The sequence below is a fragment of the Plecotus auritus genome, assembly GCF_963455305.1.
Source record: "Plecotus auritus genome assembly, chromosome: X".
Lineage (NCBI taxonomy): Eukaryota > Metazoa > Chordata > Mammalia > Chiroptera > Vespertilionidae > Plecotus > Plecotus auritus.
The window spans coordinates 139,556,528-139,573,447 of record NC_137784.1 but is presented as its reverse complement, the minus strand read 5'-3'; the positions used below and the strand labels follow the sequence as shown (position 1 = coordinate 139,573,447).

The 16,920-nt window shown below is 50.5% G+C and overlaps 1 protein-coding gene across 1 annotated transcript; it reads right to left on the bottom strand.

The window, feature by feature from the left end:
- Nucleotides 1–243: 243 nt before the first annotated feature.
- Nucleotides 244–15,976, bottom strand: ELK1 (ETS transcription factor ELK1). Its single transcript, XM_080652216.1, has 6 exons — nucleotides 15,759–15,976; nucleotides 6,189–6,432; nucleotides 3,840–4,289; nucleotides 2,516–2,962; nucleotides 1,726–1,827; nucleotides 244–1,641 (listed from the first exon to the last, which is right to left on the bottom strand). The coding sequence occupies exons 2-6, from the start codon at nucleotides 6,396–6,398 to the stop codon at nucleotides 1,543–1,545; spliced, it is 1,308 nt and encodes a 435-aa protein (XP_080508342.1). The 5' UTR covers nucleotides 6,399–6,432; nucleotides 15,759–15,976; the 3' UTR covers nucleotides 244–1,542.
- Between the last annotated feature and the right edge of the window lie 944 nt (nucleotides 15,977–16,920).

Below are 16,920 nucleotides of genomic sequence, written 5' to 3'. Positions count from 1 at the left end.
TCCACTCTCTCACACACGGTTTTACACACACACACACACACACACACACACACACACATACATACAATCACAGCTTTCTGGGGGTTTTTTCACACCTGGTTGCCTATCTGCAGTCTCTACTACTGTTTCTGACACACAGTATCATACTTTCTCTCTCACAATCAATCTCACACCATCACTGTCTTTTATACATATAATGCCTGTCACACTCAGTCCCCAGAGGGAAAAAATGCAAGCAGCCTCCAGCATCACCTTTAAAAATATATATTTACAGGAACAATTCCCCATTCTCTGGTACTCTTAGAAAAAAAAAAGGTCCATTTGGGGGGAAGTAAAACAAACAGTGGAGACAGGTGTAGCACTGTCCCCCAAATCACCACCCCCCCAGGTCCCCAGGCCTGGGCTGGGCCAGTGCTGACAGGCGGTGAGCCCAGGAGTCCTCTGAACCCACCCTCTTCAGCCTGGAATTCAGATAGGACAGGCTTTATGCCCTCCTGTTCCTCCCTCCCAACTCCAGGGACACTTAAAGGGTCCTTTGTACCCGCCCGCAGGAAATTGGGGGGCTGGGAGGGAGGGAGCTGAAAATACACGTGATATCAAAAATAAACACTTGGGGGCGGCAGGAAGATTCCCCCCCAAATCCCTTCCTTCCCACCCACCCCATCTCAGATATAGGAAGAGATGCCCCCTCTCCCCGTCTAAAAGCCCAGTTTAAAAATAGATTATACTATCAAAATGGCAGAGGGTGGGGGACAGGAAGACCTGGAGTACTGGCTGGAGGGGTCCCCCAGACGGGGACCACTCCCACAAAAAAACCCTCCATTGGGAGGTAAGAGGCAGGACCCCAGGAATTTGGCAGACACAGGAATGGCTTCTCAGGGACAGAAGAAAAGGGCATTCGCCCCCAGCCAAAAAGGTGGCCGACAAATGACAGGCTGTCTGAGAAAAAGGCTGGGGGTGGGGGGTGAGAATCCTTCACCCAAGGGTGTGAGTCTGACTTGGTCAAGACCCCCAAACCATTTAATGGCACAAGTTCTTCCTGGACCCTTGGGGATAGCTAGAAATAAGAAACCACCACAAGGTAGCTCTTCTACCCACACCCCAAAATGGAGACAGGGCCCCCTCAGCTTCCCAAGGGCAGGCTGAGAAATAAATAAAGAAAGGTCCTTCTCAAGCCAGACCCTGATTGTCTCATCTTGGGGGTAAAATGTGGAGCTGGGGGAGATGTCCTCACCACTCCCCCCCCCCGCAAAAAAAAAAAAAAAGTTGGGTCAGGCTCCTCCCAGTGGCCTTCAAAAAATAAATAAATAAACCGCCCCCACCACTGCGGTAGGAGACGTGAAAGGGCGGCCACTGGGGGACTGACCGAGAGAAACTATGTTTTCTGTGGAAGAATTATTGAGATCCTTCTTCCTAAGAATCCCCACCCCACCGTGACCTCAGCACAAGTCTGTCAGCTGAACTGTGTTTCTCCTTGAGACGGCTGGCTGGAGAGAAGTTCAGGGCACAAGTAACCCCAGCAAGGGGTGGTGGCGGTGGTTGTCATGGCTTCTGGGGCCCTGGGGAGAGCACCACGGGGGTTGAGAGGCCATCCACGCTGATGGAGGGGATGTGCACCTGGGCGCTGCCACTGGATGGAAACTGGGAACAGAAACAGGGAGAGGTCATGGGTTGGGGGCCGTGCCAGGTTCTCTCACCCACTCTGAGATGGAGGGAGGAGCCTACCTGGAAGGAGAGCTTGGCCGGGCTACGGGGTGCAATGGGACTCAGGGTGCTCCAGAAGTGAATGCTGGGGGGCAGCGAGCTGGGCGTCAGCAGCACCGGGGTCTGTGGGGAAGGGGTGGTTGGAGCTCAAGTGAGCAGAGAGGGCAGGTGGGACAATGGAAGTAACTTGGTTCCAGTCCCGCCAGATAGCCTACTCAGCCTTCGGAGATCACGCACGCAAAGTGCACAGGCCTAGGCCGTAACTACTAAGGCTATGCCTGTGACATCTCTTCAACTTGACATGGACGACCCTTTCAACTCCTGAAAGCCCGCGCCAGCCTCACTTGTCGCTTTCAAACCTCACAAGTCATCATCCCAATAGCTCAGGCTCAACCTCCAATTCCTCTGTCCCACCTTTAAACTCACAGGAAGCCCGCTAAGCAAATCCCAGACCAAACAGCCCCGCTCGGGTTCCTCATGCCTCTTAGAAACAGTTGCTACACAAGGCCTCTCAAGCCCTTTGATCCGCCCACAAAACTCCCCACACCTGCCCTTCAGTCTGACCAAGAGCCCTCAGCCTTGGAGTCTCGCTCTTGCCCTTCTTTTAATCAAGCCCTGTCCCTGCAACCAGTTGCCCTCGAAGGCTGCACCCTCCCCGCTCACTCCCATAGATAACGCCGTGGGCCCTTGGGGTCAGTCTACTGCCTCTCCACCAATCCCCTTGGTCCCGGGAGCCAGCCCCCGCCCCTCTGCAGGCATTAGCCAATGTGTGCGCCCCGGGAGCCAGCCCCGCCCCTGCGCAGGCACTCACCAATGTGTGCGTAGGCAGCAGGGATGGCGTCAGCACTGGCCCCGGTGCCTGCAGACCGGAGCCAGTGGCCGATCCTGGAGTCCGTTCGGGCCCGGGCCCACCTAGCAGGCTAGGGCTGAGTGGGAGCTCCAGGTCCCGGGGCTTGCGGCCCTTCTGAGGCTGGGCGATCTCCGTGCAGGAAGCTGTGGAAGCCCCGAGGCCGCCCACAGGCCCTGCAGTCTCCATGACAACCGCAGGATGCCGGGCGGACACGCCCTCCGCAGGAGGGACTTCCCGCCCGGCCCTCGGGTCTTCCGGTGCATACCCCGCCTCCCCACTGGCTGCGGCGTGGAGCTCTTCCTCGGGCTCTTCCACTTTCACTTCTGGGGGCAGTGACCGACCCAAGCAGGGCTCCCCATTCGCTTCTTCCGATTTAAGGTTCAGGGTCTCAGGCGGGGTCAGAATGACCTGGGGGAGGAGGGAGTATGTATGGATTGCTGGGGTAGCGAAGCAATGACTCCCCTTTGGAAAGTGGGACTTGGTACTGGGGGCATAACTGCCCAAGGGGCGGCTCCCCCAACAGGGCTAGGCCTTCGCCAAGGAAGCAGGGCTTCTTTTGGGGCAGCGTCTCCTCTCTGGGGACCGGGCTGGACTCCCAGGGATACTGCCCTAAGTCATGAAAGCAGTAGTTCTCAAAAACTTTTCTTTAAGGGCCAGCAGCATCTGCAGCATCTGGAAGCTGGTTAACCATGCAAACTCTAGCCCAGCCAGCATGGCTCAGTGGTTGAGCCTGGACCTAAGAACCAGAATGTTAGGGTTCGATTCCCAGTCAAGGGCACATGCCTGACTTGCAGCCATCCCCAGTCGGGGGGAGGGGGGCATGTAGGAGGCAGCCAATCAATGAGTCTCATCATTGATGTTTCTATCTCTCCCTCTCCCTTCCTCTCTGAAATCAATAAAAATAAATAAATAAAAATGCAAATCCTTGGGCCCATCCCCAGACCCGTATCATCAGAAACTCTGGGGGTGCACCCCAGCAACCTGTGGGTTCAAAAGCCCTTCAGTTGATTGTGGGAGCGCTAAAGTGAAAGAACCAGTGCATTAAGCAAATATAAAAAGTTCTACATGCCTAACAGAAGGTGAGTGTACTACTAGTTGTAGCATACTCACTCTCCTTCCTCCTCAGTACTAGCATAGCTCACCTCCCCTTTCTCCAAGGGGACTTCTGTGTCCCCCCTCCAACCACAGCTCCTTTAATAGAACATTTATGTCCCTTCTCTTACCCCTCCTCCTCAGGAAACTGTACATCCCTCCTCCTACTGACTTTCCATATTCCAGCCCTTACCTGCAGAGGCGGGCCAGCTTCCTCAGCCTCTAGGCAGGCCTCCAAGGGGCTTGGACTGGTGCTCCCGCTCCCCGAGGGGGGCACTGCGGCTCCTGCTGGGGCGGTGTTGGAAAGCACTGAGATGGACCTCGGATGCAGGGGCAGCTGTAGCTGTGGCTGCAGGGACTGGATGGTGAAGGTGGAATAGAGGCCTGAGCGCATGTACTCGTTCCGGCTGCTTCGAGCCAAGGCACCTGGGCCTGCCATTCCTGCACCCTTGGGTGTGCCTGGCTTCCCGGAGGCAGTGTCCCCGGGGACGGCATGTACAGCAGCGGGGGCCACATTTGCCACCGTGGAGGTGATAGACACCTCAGGCTGGGGCGGACAGTCCTCAGTGGAGCACCCTGCGACCTCGGGATAGGACACAAACTTGTAGACGAACTTCTGGCCACTCACTTTGCGGATGATGTTCTGGGAAGGGAGGAGACAGGATAGGGGGCCTTAGAAGAAAGGGCCAGGGTGGAAGGGGAGTGTGGCTTGGGATGGGTGGGTGAAGGGGGTGTGTCTCCTAGTGCCTTTTTTTCCCCTGTTGTCCTTCTCCTGTCCTTTTACATACACACCATGCCGCCTCCGTGTCTGTCCGTCCATATGTTCCCCCTCCTAGCCTATTTCACATCTCACCCATCTCTCTCAACTTGGGGGCTCTTCCCTTCTCCTCCTCCGGTTCTTTTCCCTCTTTCTTCCCCATTCCGATTCCCCTTTCTGTACTTCCCCCCGTTTCTCCCCCTTCTGTATTCTCCCCTCCACAATTCTTCCTGTAGTTTACTGCCCTTCTCCCCTTTCCCTGTCTCCTCTCTGTATCTCCCCCATCCAACCCCCCCTAAGTCTCCCTCTGTCACTCTTCATCTCCATCCGTCTGATTCCCCTACCCGCATCTCAGACACCCCCTCACACTTAGTTGCTCCCTTCCATGATGGGGCCCACATAGGGGAGTAGGTGCAGAAGCAGACTTTCCTCCTGGCTCCAGGAACCAGGGGTGTCTTGGGTTAACAGGGTCACACCTTGGGGGTGGCTGCCAGGACACAGTTTTGGAGTCTAGCTAATGTGGTAAGACAGGAAAATGAAGTAACTGATATAAGTGTTGGAAGAGACTCCATTAATGTAGAAGAATGTGGTGATGAATTACTAATATAGAGGATTATTTGAAGCTATTGACACAGAAGTGGAACAGGACAAGGTCACTAGGGAGGACAGGGTGAGGAGCCACATTCTTAAAACTTTTGTGGAGGTTTAAGCTAAGGCGATTAGGAAATGAAGTAACTGAGAGCAACTAGACAAGAACATTAAAATGCTGACATACATTTGGGAGAATCTCAAGGCTGGCTTAGGTGGGCAGGTTTGGGATATTTCAGGACAGAGCTAGAGGATCTCAGAGCCCAGTGAGGCAGCCTCATGAGTAATATTGTTTTGGAGGTTTGAGCTGAAGAAAGAAAATATGAAAATGGAATCAATGAACTGTGTGCGGCTTAGGTCCAGGGCTGTTCTGGGGGACAAGAGACACCGGAAGGGTGGCACTGCGGTACCCTGGGGACATCTTAATGCTGGTCAGGGTGGGTTTGTGTTTCTCATTAATATTGTCTTGGAAGTTTCAGGTAAAGAAAGAAAATTAAATAACTGCTATAGATATTGGGGGAAAGGGCAAATCCAGCGCTGGCGTGAGAGGATGAGGAAAGTTTCAAATTTTCGCTACAAGAATAAGATGATAAAATAATTGATATAAACATTGGGGTAGACCAGTGTTGCTCTGAAAACACAAGAGGATGGGGTGTGGGGCTGGCATTATGTATGTTTGGGAGGTTTTAGCTAAAGGAATAATAGAAGAAAAGAAAATAATTGATGAAAATGTTAAGGGTCTCAGAGGAGGAGATAGGGAAAGCTTAGCATGATACTGTCATGGAGGTTTTGATTCTAGGAATAAGAATCTTCTGCAATTCTTATTCTGGAACAACAGCAGATTATGAAATAACTGGAGGAATCTAGGACTTGTTCAGGGGTTCCAAAGCGCAGGATGAGAAAAAGTTATTAATACTATTTTCAAAAGTTCTGCTATAGGAATAAGGTAAGAAAATAAAATGTTATGTGGGGTGTAGTGGGGCAGCATTACTTTGAAGGTTTTAGCCAAAGCAGTAAGACAAGAAAATAACAGATAAAATGTTTGGGGGAGCCCAACATTGGTCTGAGAGTACCAGAGGATAAGGTAAGAAATGATAAAGTTTAATATTGGTTTCAAAGTTATAGCTATAGCAATTAAGAAAATGAAATAACTGATATAAAATTTGGGGTTCCCTGCCCTAATCCGTGAGGCCTTACCTTATCATAGTAGTACCGCAAAGCCCGGCTGAGCTTGTCATAATTCATGTTGGTCTTGTTTTTGCGCAGTCCCCACAGCCGGGCCACCTCCTCAGCATCCACCAGCTTAAACTCACCGCCATCCCGTGAGGTCCAGGAGATAATATGGCCGTTGCCTTGTTCTCTCAACAGCTGCAGCAGAAACTGCCACAGCGTCACCGAGGGGTCCATCGCTGGGGGAGTGCTCACGCCATCCCAGGGGTACCTGGAGGGCAGATGGTTCAGAGCTAAGAGGCTGTGGACACAGGACGGGGCAGAGGTCAGCAGGAGGAAGATTCTTTTCTTGCAATCTTGCTTCCACCTCTGTCCCCAAAGCCCACTATCAATCCTTCAACACCCTCAAACTCAATCCTAAACTCCTCAGCCTGGCTTTTTTTAAAAAAATATTTTTATTGATTTTTTACAGAGAGGAAGGGAGAGGGATAGAGAGTTAGAAACATCGATGAGAGAAACATCCATCAGCTGCCTCCTGCACACCTCCTACTGGGGATGTGCCCGCAACCAAGGTACATGCCCTTGACCGGAATCGAACCCGGGACCCTTCAGTCTGCAGGCCGACGCTCTATCCACTGAGCCAAACCGGTTAGGGCTCTCAGCCTGGCTTTGGATGACCCCTGTAATGGGATGAGACTTCGGGAGGCACTAGGAGAGTATGAATGAATTTTGCATGTGGGATACATGTGAATCTTTGGGGGCCAGAACGCAGACTGTGGTAGATAGAGTAATGTCCCCCCCAAAGATGTTCATATCCTAATCTCTGGAGCTTGTGAGTATATTATATTACATGTCAAAAGGAACGTTGCAGATGAATTTAAGGTTCCAGACTTTAAAATGGGGAGATTATTCTGGATTATTTGGGTGAGCTCAATCTAATCACATGAACTCTTTTTTTAAAATGTATTTTATTGATTTTTTACAGAGAGGAATAGAGAGTTAGAAACATCGATGAGAGAAAAACATCAATCAGCTGCCTCCTGCACACCTCCTACTGGGGATGTGCCCGCAACCAAGGTACGTGCCCTTGACCGGAATCGAACCTGGGACCTTTCAGTCCGCAGGCCAACGCTCTATCCACTGAGCCAAACCGGTTTCGGCTAATCACATGAACTCTTAAAAAAATATATTTTATTGATTTTTTACAGAGAGGAAGAGAGAGGGATAGAAAGTTAGAAACATCGATGAGAGAGAGACATCGATCAGCTGCCTCCTGCACGCCCCCTACTGGAGATGTGCCTGCAACTCAGGTACATGCCCTTGACCGGAATCGAACCTGGGACCCTGCAGTCCGCAGGCCGACGCTCTATCCACTGAGCCAAAACGGTTTCGGCTTTTTTTTTTTTTTTTTAAATATATTTTATTGATTTTTTACAGAGAGGAAGAGAGAGGGATAGAGAGTTAGAAACATCGATGAGAGAGAGTCATGAACTCTTAATAAAAGTAGAAGAGCCGAAACCGGTTTGGCTCAGTGGATAGAGCGTCGGCCTGCGGACTGAAGGGTCCCGGGTTCGATTCCGGTCAAGGGCATGTGCCTTGGTTGCGGGCACATCCCCAGTGGGGGGTGTGCAGGAGGCAGCTGATCGATGTTTCTCTCTCATCGATGTTTCTAGCTCTCTATCCCTCTCCCTTCCTCTCTGTAAAATATCAATAAAATATATTAAAAAAAAAAAAAGAATGCTTTAAAAAAAAAAAAGTAGAAGAAAGCGGGAGAAAGGCAGCTCAGAGAGAGAGACAGTGACAGAAGAGGCAGGAGTGATTCAAAGCATGAGAGGAACTCAACCTGCCACTGCTAGTTGAAGATGGAATGTGGTGGCCTCTTAAAGCTGGGAATGGCCCTTGGCTGACAGCCAGTAAGGAAATAGGGACCTCAATCCTCCCACCTCAGGGAATTGAATTCTGCCAGCAACCTGAGTGAGCAGGAAACGCACCCTCCCCTGGAGCCTCCAGAAAGGAATGCAGCGCTGCTGACACCTGGATTTAGTCTGCTGAGACCGGTGCTGAGCTTCTGATGCGCAGAACTGTGATAGAATACATTTGTGTTGTTTTAAGCAGCTAAATGTATTTGTTACAGCAGGAATTGAAAGCTAGTCTAACGTTCCTAGCCTGAGCATTTTCATTTGCATTTTCGACCACATCAAACATCACAGTTTTCCAGGAGGTTCTTTCTGCCAGCTCCTCTCAAAGGCTGTTCACTCCATGTGGGGCTCCGTTCCTCTGCCTAGAAGCCTTCCTCATCGTTCAAGTCCTTGCACCAGGGGCCTTGCCTTTAGGAAGCCTTTCTGGAGCCGAATGCCTGCTTTCCTCTGTCCCTCTACCCACACTCCTCAGACCTGCTACTGTCCCTGTATGTTGTCCTTCGTGGTAACAGCTATACTGCCATTTATTGAGTGCTTAATACATGCCAGGCATTGTTCCAATCAGGCAACATGGCTTATTGGACAATCACCCAGCCAGGGGTCCTCAAACTTTTTAAACAGGGGGCCAGTTCACTGTCCCTCAGACTGTTGGAGGGCCGGACTATAGTTTAAAAAAAACAAAAAAAACTATGAACAAATTCCTATGTGCACTGCGGGCCCGGGACGAGTCGGCTGCTAAGCAGGACAGGCAGGCCGGATAAATGTCCTCGGCGGGCCGCATGTGGCCCGCGGGCCGTAGTTTGAGGACGCCTGACCCAGGCTGTACAATCAGACTGCCAGGGCTGGAATCCTGCCTGGTTCTGCAGCTTGTTAGCAGTGTGATCCCTGGGCATGTTCTTTAACTTTGTGCCTCAGTTTCCCCATCTGCAAAAATAGGGATCATAATAATACCACCTAGTTCGTAGGGTGATTTACAGAATAAATATAGGATTTACAGAATAAATATAATACGCCAGGGATACGATACGCTCTAAACAAATATTCATTTCTGATCTGTTCATAATCTATTTTATCCACTATTCCAAAGAGCTCTAAGAACAGAAGGCTTCTTTGTAACCATTTTGGCAGCAAAACCTGATCTGACACAAAACATGGTCCTGTGTGGTCCTCATTGATCCTTCCTTAGTGTGACTGTTCGTACGTTTTGCTGCAGAAATCTGAATGCGGCTGATTACAGAGCTCACTAAGGGTGTTATGTAACAACTTGGGATGTGCACCTTGTCACCCTTTTCAAATCTGAAAAATGTGCCATTCTGAAACATCTGGCCCCAAGGGTTTCAGATAAGGGCACACAGACCTGTACTGTTATTTTTCTAAGTACTGACTCATTTCTCCCTCGTCACAACTCGGGGATGTAGGAACTCTGATGATTGCTAATTTATAGAGCAGGAAGCCGAGGCACAAAATGTCTAAATGACTTCTACAGGCCACACGGCTCTGAAGGTGGCAGAGCCAGGATTTGGATCCAGGCAGTCAGGTTCTAGTTGCCTAAGCTCTCAAACCGTTAGGCTAAGTCGCCCTTCACACTGACTGCTCCTTCGGTGTGTCCTGCAGAGAACAGGACCTTCCCTGTACCCCCAAAACTGCTCTCTTTGCTGAGCATGAATTGGAAATAAACACGAGCTTCCTATTCCTTACAGAATGAGGTTTCGTCAATCAACTGTTCACTGGCTGCGATTGTTGGGTTAAGAATAAGACCTTCCAAATCAGGTGTCAAAGTACCTCCCTCTATTATTTATAGCTTGATTCTTTAATCTGTATAATTAAATATAGAGTATGATCCTCTTTTTTAATTTTTATTGATTTCAGAGAGGAAGAGGAGGAGAGACAGAAACATCAATGATGAGAGGGAATCATTGACCAGCTGCCTCCTGCACGCCCCCTGCTGGGGATCGAGCCCGCAACCCGGGCATGTGCTCCTGACCAGGAATCAAACCTGGGACCCTTCACTTCGCAGGCCGACGCTCTATCCACTGAGCCAAACCAGCCAGGGCTGATCCTCTTTTTTAAAACTATGTTTTTATTGATTTTTTTAAAAGGGAGAGGGATAGAGAGATAGAAACATTGATGAGAGAGGAACATCAATCAGCTGCCTCCTGCACACCCCCTACTGGGGATCGGGCCGGCAACCTGGGCATGTGTCCTGACCGGAAATTGATCTTGGTTCACTGGTTGAGGCTCAACCACTGAGCCACACCAGCAGGGCGAGTATGATCCTCTTATGTCTGAGCTGTTTCAAAGTTCATTCAGCAGACACAATTTTAGGCAATTATACAAGCCACAACGCCACGCAGTGTCCAGATTAGAAAGTCCTGGCATCGGCGCTCTCACTGAGCTTATTTCGAAGGCCTGCTTGTTTCAGAGGCACTAAGAGTTCAGTGTGACTCCTGGTGGCAAAGACAGGCAATTTTAGCAGTTTCTCTTTCAGGGGCAACAGAATCTACCAATGTAGGTGCAATCTGACAGCCTCAAGCCGCAATAGCACACAGGGTTTTATATTTTGTTTTACATTTCCCACTTGACCCCTAATAAAAGCTCTAGTAACCTGTCTTATTCGAATGTGTTCACCTTTCTTCATCTCATTTATTCAGCATTTATTTTTTTAAAATTTTTATTGATTTTTTTACAGAGAGGAAGGGAGGACAGAGAGCCAGAAACATCGATGAGAGAGAAACACCGATCAGCCGCCTCCTGCAACCCCCCACCGGGGATATGCCCGCAACCAAGGCGCATGCCCCCAACCGGAACCGAACCCGGGACCCTTCAGTCCTCAGGCCGACGCTCCATCCACCGAGCCAAACCGGTCAGGGCTCAGCAATCATTTACCGAGTGCCTACTGCAGGCCAGGTGCTCTAGTGAAAGTGACATTTCCGTGGGGAAGACAGACAAGAAACAAGATAAACAAGTAAAGAATGTCAGATGATGATAGAGCCACGGGGGGAAAAACTGAAACAGGGAAGGAGTTATTTTTTTAAAGGCTAGTCAGGGAAAGGTCATCACTGAGGAGGTGACATTTGAGCAAAGACCTAAAAGAGGTGAAGGAGCAGTTCTGTAGGCAGAGGAAACAGCCTGAGGCTGGAGGAACAGTAGAGTCTGGCATGGCTGCACAGGAGGGCGTTAGGGGCCAGTAGGAGAGGAGAACACAGGGGCAACAGCGGCCAGACTGAGGGAGCCTTTTTCGGGCCCTGTCAGGACTTGGACCTGTGTGAGACAAGAGCCACAAGAGGGCAGTGACAGGGATGTTGTGAACAGGATCCATCTGGCTCTTGTGAGGAGGACTGACTAGTGGCTGAAGAGGCTACTGCAATAGTCTTTTTTTTTAAAAAAAAATATATTTTATTGATTTTTTACAGAGAGGAAGGGAGAGGGACAGAGAGTTAGAAGCATCGATGAGAGAGAAACATCGATCAGCTGCCTCTTGCACACCCCCTACTGGGGATGTGCCCGCAACCAAGGTACATGCCCTTGACCGGAATCGATCCTGGGACCCTTCAGTCCGCAGGCCGATGCTCTATCCACTGAGCCAAACCGGTTTCGGCTACTGCCATAGTCTTAAGTGAGAGCTGGTGGTGGCAGCAGCGGGATTTACGGACATGCAAGATAGGGGTGAGAGAGGAACCAAGGGTGATTCTAAGTTTGTGGCCTGATCACCTGGAAGGATGGGCAGAGAGAACAGCATGTACAAAGGCTCTGCGGTGGGCACACGCTTGGCACACTACATCAAGAACACCCTGTGAGTTCACCCAGTTCCCATTTCTGAGGATATGTACGAACTCTTCTCCCTTCCCTACGATGAACCCTCTTATCACACAATCATTAAGTTCCAGTACCTTCCAGGCAGAATTAATTCTTCCTCTTGTGATTCAATGCACCGAATAACCTGTCTGCCCTTGCAAAGCTGTTCTTCTCTCTGGGTCTTCAGCCTCATACTCCTTGGCCCTGTTCTAGCTGTGTGACCTTGAGTAAGTCACTCAACCTCTCTGAGTCTGTTTCTGCATCTGTAAAATGGGGCTATTTCATTCTCAGAGTACATTATCCTCCAAATATACCTCCTCCCAAAGGCTTTTGTGAAGACTAAATGGCAATATATGTAAAGGACTTAGAAGAGTATCGCTGGCACATGGGAGACACTCAAGAAGTGTTCGCTATTTGCTAGTGTGTCATCCTGCTCCGTCCCCAAACCCCTCCACCCCAGCCTTATGTATCACCATGACCTATTTACCACCTGGCTCCCCTTACATCTCAGATCTCGCCTGCAATCGCTCTCTCCACTCTGCTCCAGCTACACTGGCCTCCTCTGTGTGCCTTGAACATGCCAGGTGCAATCCAGGCTCGGGGCCTTTGCATCAGCTGTGCCTTCTGTCCAGTGGACTCTTCCACTAGACATTATGGCTCCCTCCCTCTCTGACCTCCTTCAGGCCTTAATTCAGGAGCCCCCTTCTAAATGAGAAAGTGTGGAATAATTGATCGACTGCCTCCTGCACACCCAGTGTGGGGTGTGCAGGAGGCCGTCGATCAATAATTCTTTCACCATTGATATTTCTATATCTCTCTCCCTTCCCTGTGCCTAAGATTTTTAACCACCCTAATACTCTATTCCTACCTTCCCTACTTCATTTTTCTTCCTTAACACTTGTCTAAAATACTATTTTTACTTGTTTTATTTATGTAGTCTGTCTCCTCCACTTTTAACAAATGTATGCTCCACAAGAGCAGGAATTTCTGCCTATTTTTTCCCCTCCCACATCTCCAGTCCCTACAAGAGTGCCTGGTACTTACTAGGTGCTCAGTAAAGTGTTTGATGAATGAACAGTCCCAACTAACTAGCCTCTTAACTAGTTCTCAAATGCCCTCTTCATTCCCACCTGCTCCCCGCCCCGATTTGTCTGAAATTATATTTTTCCCATTCATTCATGCAATAAATTTGTATTAAGCACCTACTATATACTAGGGATATTTTTAGGTGCTGGAGACCCAGCAGGACTAAGCAGACAAAAACTGTAAGCCTTCATGGGACTTCTAATGGGGAGAGACAACACAACAAACTGGTCAACTACACAGTGTGATCCACAGCAATAAAGGGCAAAAGAAGAAATAAAGCAGAGAAGGGGCCTCAGCCCTGCTAGGTGTGCAGGTTCAGATGGTCAGGGATGAGGTGACATTTGAACAGAGTCCCAAAAGGAACCATGACCGGGGATAAAGTGTTCTGGGCAGGAAAAAATGGCCAATGTAAAGGCCCTGAGGCTGGACCACTGTGAACTTGGGGACAAATGAGGTCAGTGTGGCTGGAACATAGTTGGGAGTGTAGGAGGTAAGGCCAGAGAAGTTACTTGCTTCCTTATTTTATTTATATATATATATATATAAAAGAGAGGAAGGGAGAGGAAGAGAGAGAGACAGAAACATCAATATGAGAATCATTGATCGATTGCCTCCTATACGACCCCCACTGGGGATTGAGCCCACAACCTGGACATGAGCCCTGACCGGAATCGAACCCGGGACCCTTCAGTCTGCAGGCCAATGCTCTGTCCACTGAGCCAAACCAGCTAGGGCTACTTGCTTCGTTATTAACTCACAGGTATTCTTTACTTACACTGGAGGGGAGTCTAGTTCTACCCCCCCCCCATTTTACAAAGGAAGAATCAGGCGCAGAGAGAAAATGGTTAAATTATTAAGGTCACACAGCTTCTGGGATTGGGGATGGAAGGATGCTGAGATAAGATAGGCAATGGAGCCTTCCTGGCGTGGCTCATTGGTTGAGTGTGGACCTATGAACCAGGAGGTCATGGTTCAATTCCTGGTCAGGGCACATGCCTGGATTGTGGGCTCGATCCCCAGTGTGGGGTGCGCAGGAGGCAGTCAATCAATTATTCTCTTTCACCACTGATATTTCTATATCTCTCTCCCTTCCTCTCTGAAGTCACTAAAAAATCATTTGGTTTTTAAGGAGTGGGGCCTCACATGGAATGGGATGAGCAGAAAGGGCAGCCTCAAAAATTAGCCTGTGTCCTGAGGGGCACCCGAACTTGGTGCTTATTGGGTCACCTTTGAGTAAGTGAACATCCCTATGCCAAAGTTTCCTCAGTACCTACCTAGCAGCGTTATGGTGAGGATTACATGAGCTCATTAAGATACAACACTTTAGCCGAAACCGGTTTGGCTCAGTGGATAGAGCGTCAGCCTGCGGACTGAAAGGTCCCAGGTTCGATTCCGGTCAAGGGCACGTACCTTGGTTGCGGGCACATCCCCAGTGGGAGGTGTGCAGGAGGCAGCTGATCGGTGTTTCTCTCTCATCGATGTTTCTAACTCTCTATCCCTCTCCCTTCCTCTCTTTAAAATATCAATAAAATATATATTTAAAAAAAAAAAGATACAACACTTTGCTTGGTACTCAGAAATGTTAGTAGGTGCTCAATAAATGCTGGCTCCTGTTAGCATTATCACTAATATATTCACTTACTGCGAGGAAGAACATCTTAATGGTTAACAGTGTGCATGAGGGGGGTGTTCTAGAGTAAAAAAGACTTGGGTTCAACAAGCAGACAAGCTGATCCACTATTAAGAAGGAGAGAGGGGTTCAGGGAAGGCCACAACTGATCCACACCACCAGGAAAGGAGAGGGAAAATGAAAGCACACAGGCTGACCCTCCTGGAGGAGGGATTGCAAAGCACTGGGCTGTGAAGGCAAGCACATGGGTAGCCGGAAGGCTAATGAACAGATCCATTGCAAAGGTGGGGTGGTGGCGGTGTAAAGGCGTATCTTATTTACGGAGCAAGGGGTGTAGAAAAATAGATCGACTGCTGCCCAATAGTGGCGGGGGGGGGGGGGGGGTCATCACACAGGGACTGATTAAAAGGAGAGGGACAAGGCCATGGACTGGGCTGCTGATTATGGGGAGATATGAAGCACCAAACTGACCCATTGTTAACAGGAAGGGAGAAGCCCAAGGACCGAAGGAGTGTCAGTCTACAAAAGAGGGAGGATAGGGCAATAGGCTGATAAGCAGGGAGATGTGAAGACAAGCATTTAGACTGACCCACTGGAAAATGGTGTGCGCGCGCGTGTGTGACAGAGCCATGGGACAGATGTACTGGGGGACTGGAGGAGGCAGGAATACAAATTCACAGATTAATTTAACGTTAAAGAGGAGTGGAGGGGGTACAACGCCACGGATTGATTCACTACAGGAACAGGAGGGATGGAACAAACAGGGTCACAGACGGGGCCCCTGAAAGTTGAGGAAAGGAGAAATCCACTCAGAAGGACCGACTGTCACAGTTGGACAATGCCGAAAACTGGTCCCCTATGAGTGTGGATGCGGCGGGTGGGGGGGGGGGGAGACCATGGACGAGTCCACTGTAAAGTGAGGTGGGGAGAAATGTAAGCACGCAGACCGATCCACTACTAAACAGGAAGGGGGGGTAGGCCACGGTCAGATACATTACAAGGGGCGAAAGAAGGGGGCAATGCCACAGGCAGGTCCACCAGCCGTGGTGGTGGCGGTGGGGAATCGAACACCAGCAGGCCACGGGCCAAGCCACATCCCTCGCGCGGGGGCGGGAAGGAGACGTGCGGTCACGGACCTAGCCCTCCACCCTCCAGGCCCCGGCTCACCTGTGCGGAGGGCAGCGGCAGTGTTGGCAGCTCCGGGGGGCGGGGGCTCCATGCGCGGCCCCACCGCCCCCCAGGCCCGGGTTCCGAGGCGGCGGTGACGGCGGTGACGGCGGCGGTGGTGGTGGCGGCGGTGGCGGCTGCGGCGGCGGCGGCGGCGGCAGTGGTGGTGGCAGCGGCAACACCTAGAGGCCGCCCCTGCGCTTCCCTACCGCTCACGTGGGCCTTTGGAGGAGGAGCCGAGCGTTTCGCGGCTCGCTGATTGGCCAAGGGTCATAGATTGACCACAACGGGGAGGCGGGCTCTGCTCCACAAGCTATGACATGATTGGCCCAAGGGGAACTGATGGAACGCAGAAGGCGGGGTCCAAGGGGGCGTTCTCAGCCCCCCTCGGTGCTACACGTTGATTGGCTCAAGAAAGACTGATCGGTGGGTAATTGACAAGGCTCTGGGGGCGCCAGCCTAGCAGATTGGCCTATACGGGATGGATGGAAGACCTCTGAGGATTGGGGTGCGTGGGCTCTGCTTTCTGCTGATTGGAGGATGAGGGTCTCCTAGACAGCTGCCAAAACACGACAGGGCGGTGCTGCCCTCCTTGCCGCTCAGCGGAAGCAGGACTTATATGGAAGTGGGCGTAGCAGCCGGCAGTAAAGGGGTCGGGCCAGAGCTCTGCCTAGGCGGGTAGGGTAACTCTATAGTGATTGGCTAGAAAAGACAAATTTAGACCGAAGCAGAGGCAGGGCAGGACAGCTGCCAGACAAGTGAAGGAGCGGAGTGGCGGAAACTAAATGCCGAGGAGGGCAGGGTCGGGCTGCAGCCAGAGTTATAAAGGGGTTGAACTTGGCTCTGTATTTATTGGAAGCTGGACAAAACATAGACTAAGGGCAGGACCAGGGAGGGCGGGATTTGGCTCTGTGCCCACTGGTGGAAACTGAACTATTTAGAAGCAGTAGTGAGGCCAATTTAGGCCGAGCCGGGCATGGTTGTAATTTAAGGTTCCTGAGGAATGATTAGGATGTGGGAGAGGCGTAAACCTTAGGGCCAGGAGTGAAATGCCGACTGCCCTGGGAACAAACCTCCATCCAATTGGCCCATTCGCTATCGTAATTAAAAGAGTAGTGCCCAAGATTAAAAAAAAAAAAAAAAAAAGAGGAAGGGTCAGGTG

Excerpts from the sequence above, each read along its gene's own strand:
- ELK1 (XM_080652216.1), bottom strand. The coding sequence starts at position 6,398 with ATGGACCCCTCGGTGACGCTGTGGCAGTTTCTGCTGCAGCTGTTGAGA. Across the intron at positions 2,963-3,839 it reads AAGCTGGCCCGCCTCTGCAG|GTCATTCTGACCCCGCCTGA; the intron begins GTAAGGGCTGGA and ends CTCCTCCCCCAG. Across the intron at positions 1,828-2,515 it reads TGCTGCCTACGCACACATTG|ACCCCGGTGCTGCTGACGCC; the intron begins GTGAGTGCCTGC and ends CCTTCCCCACAG.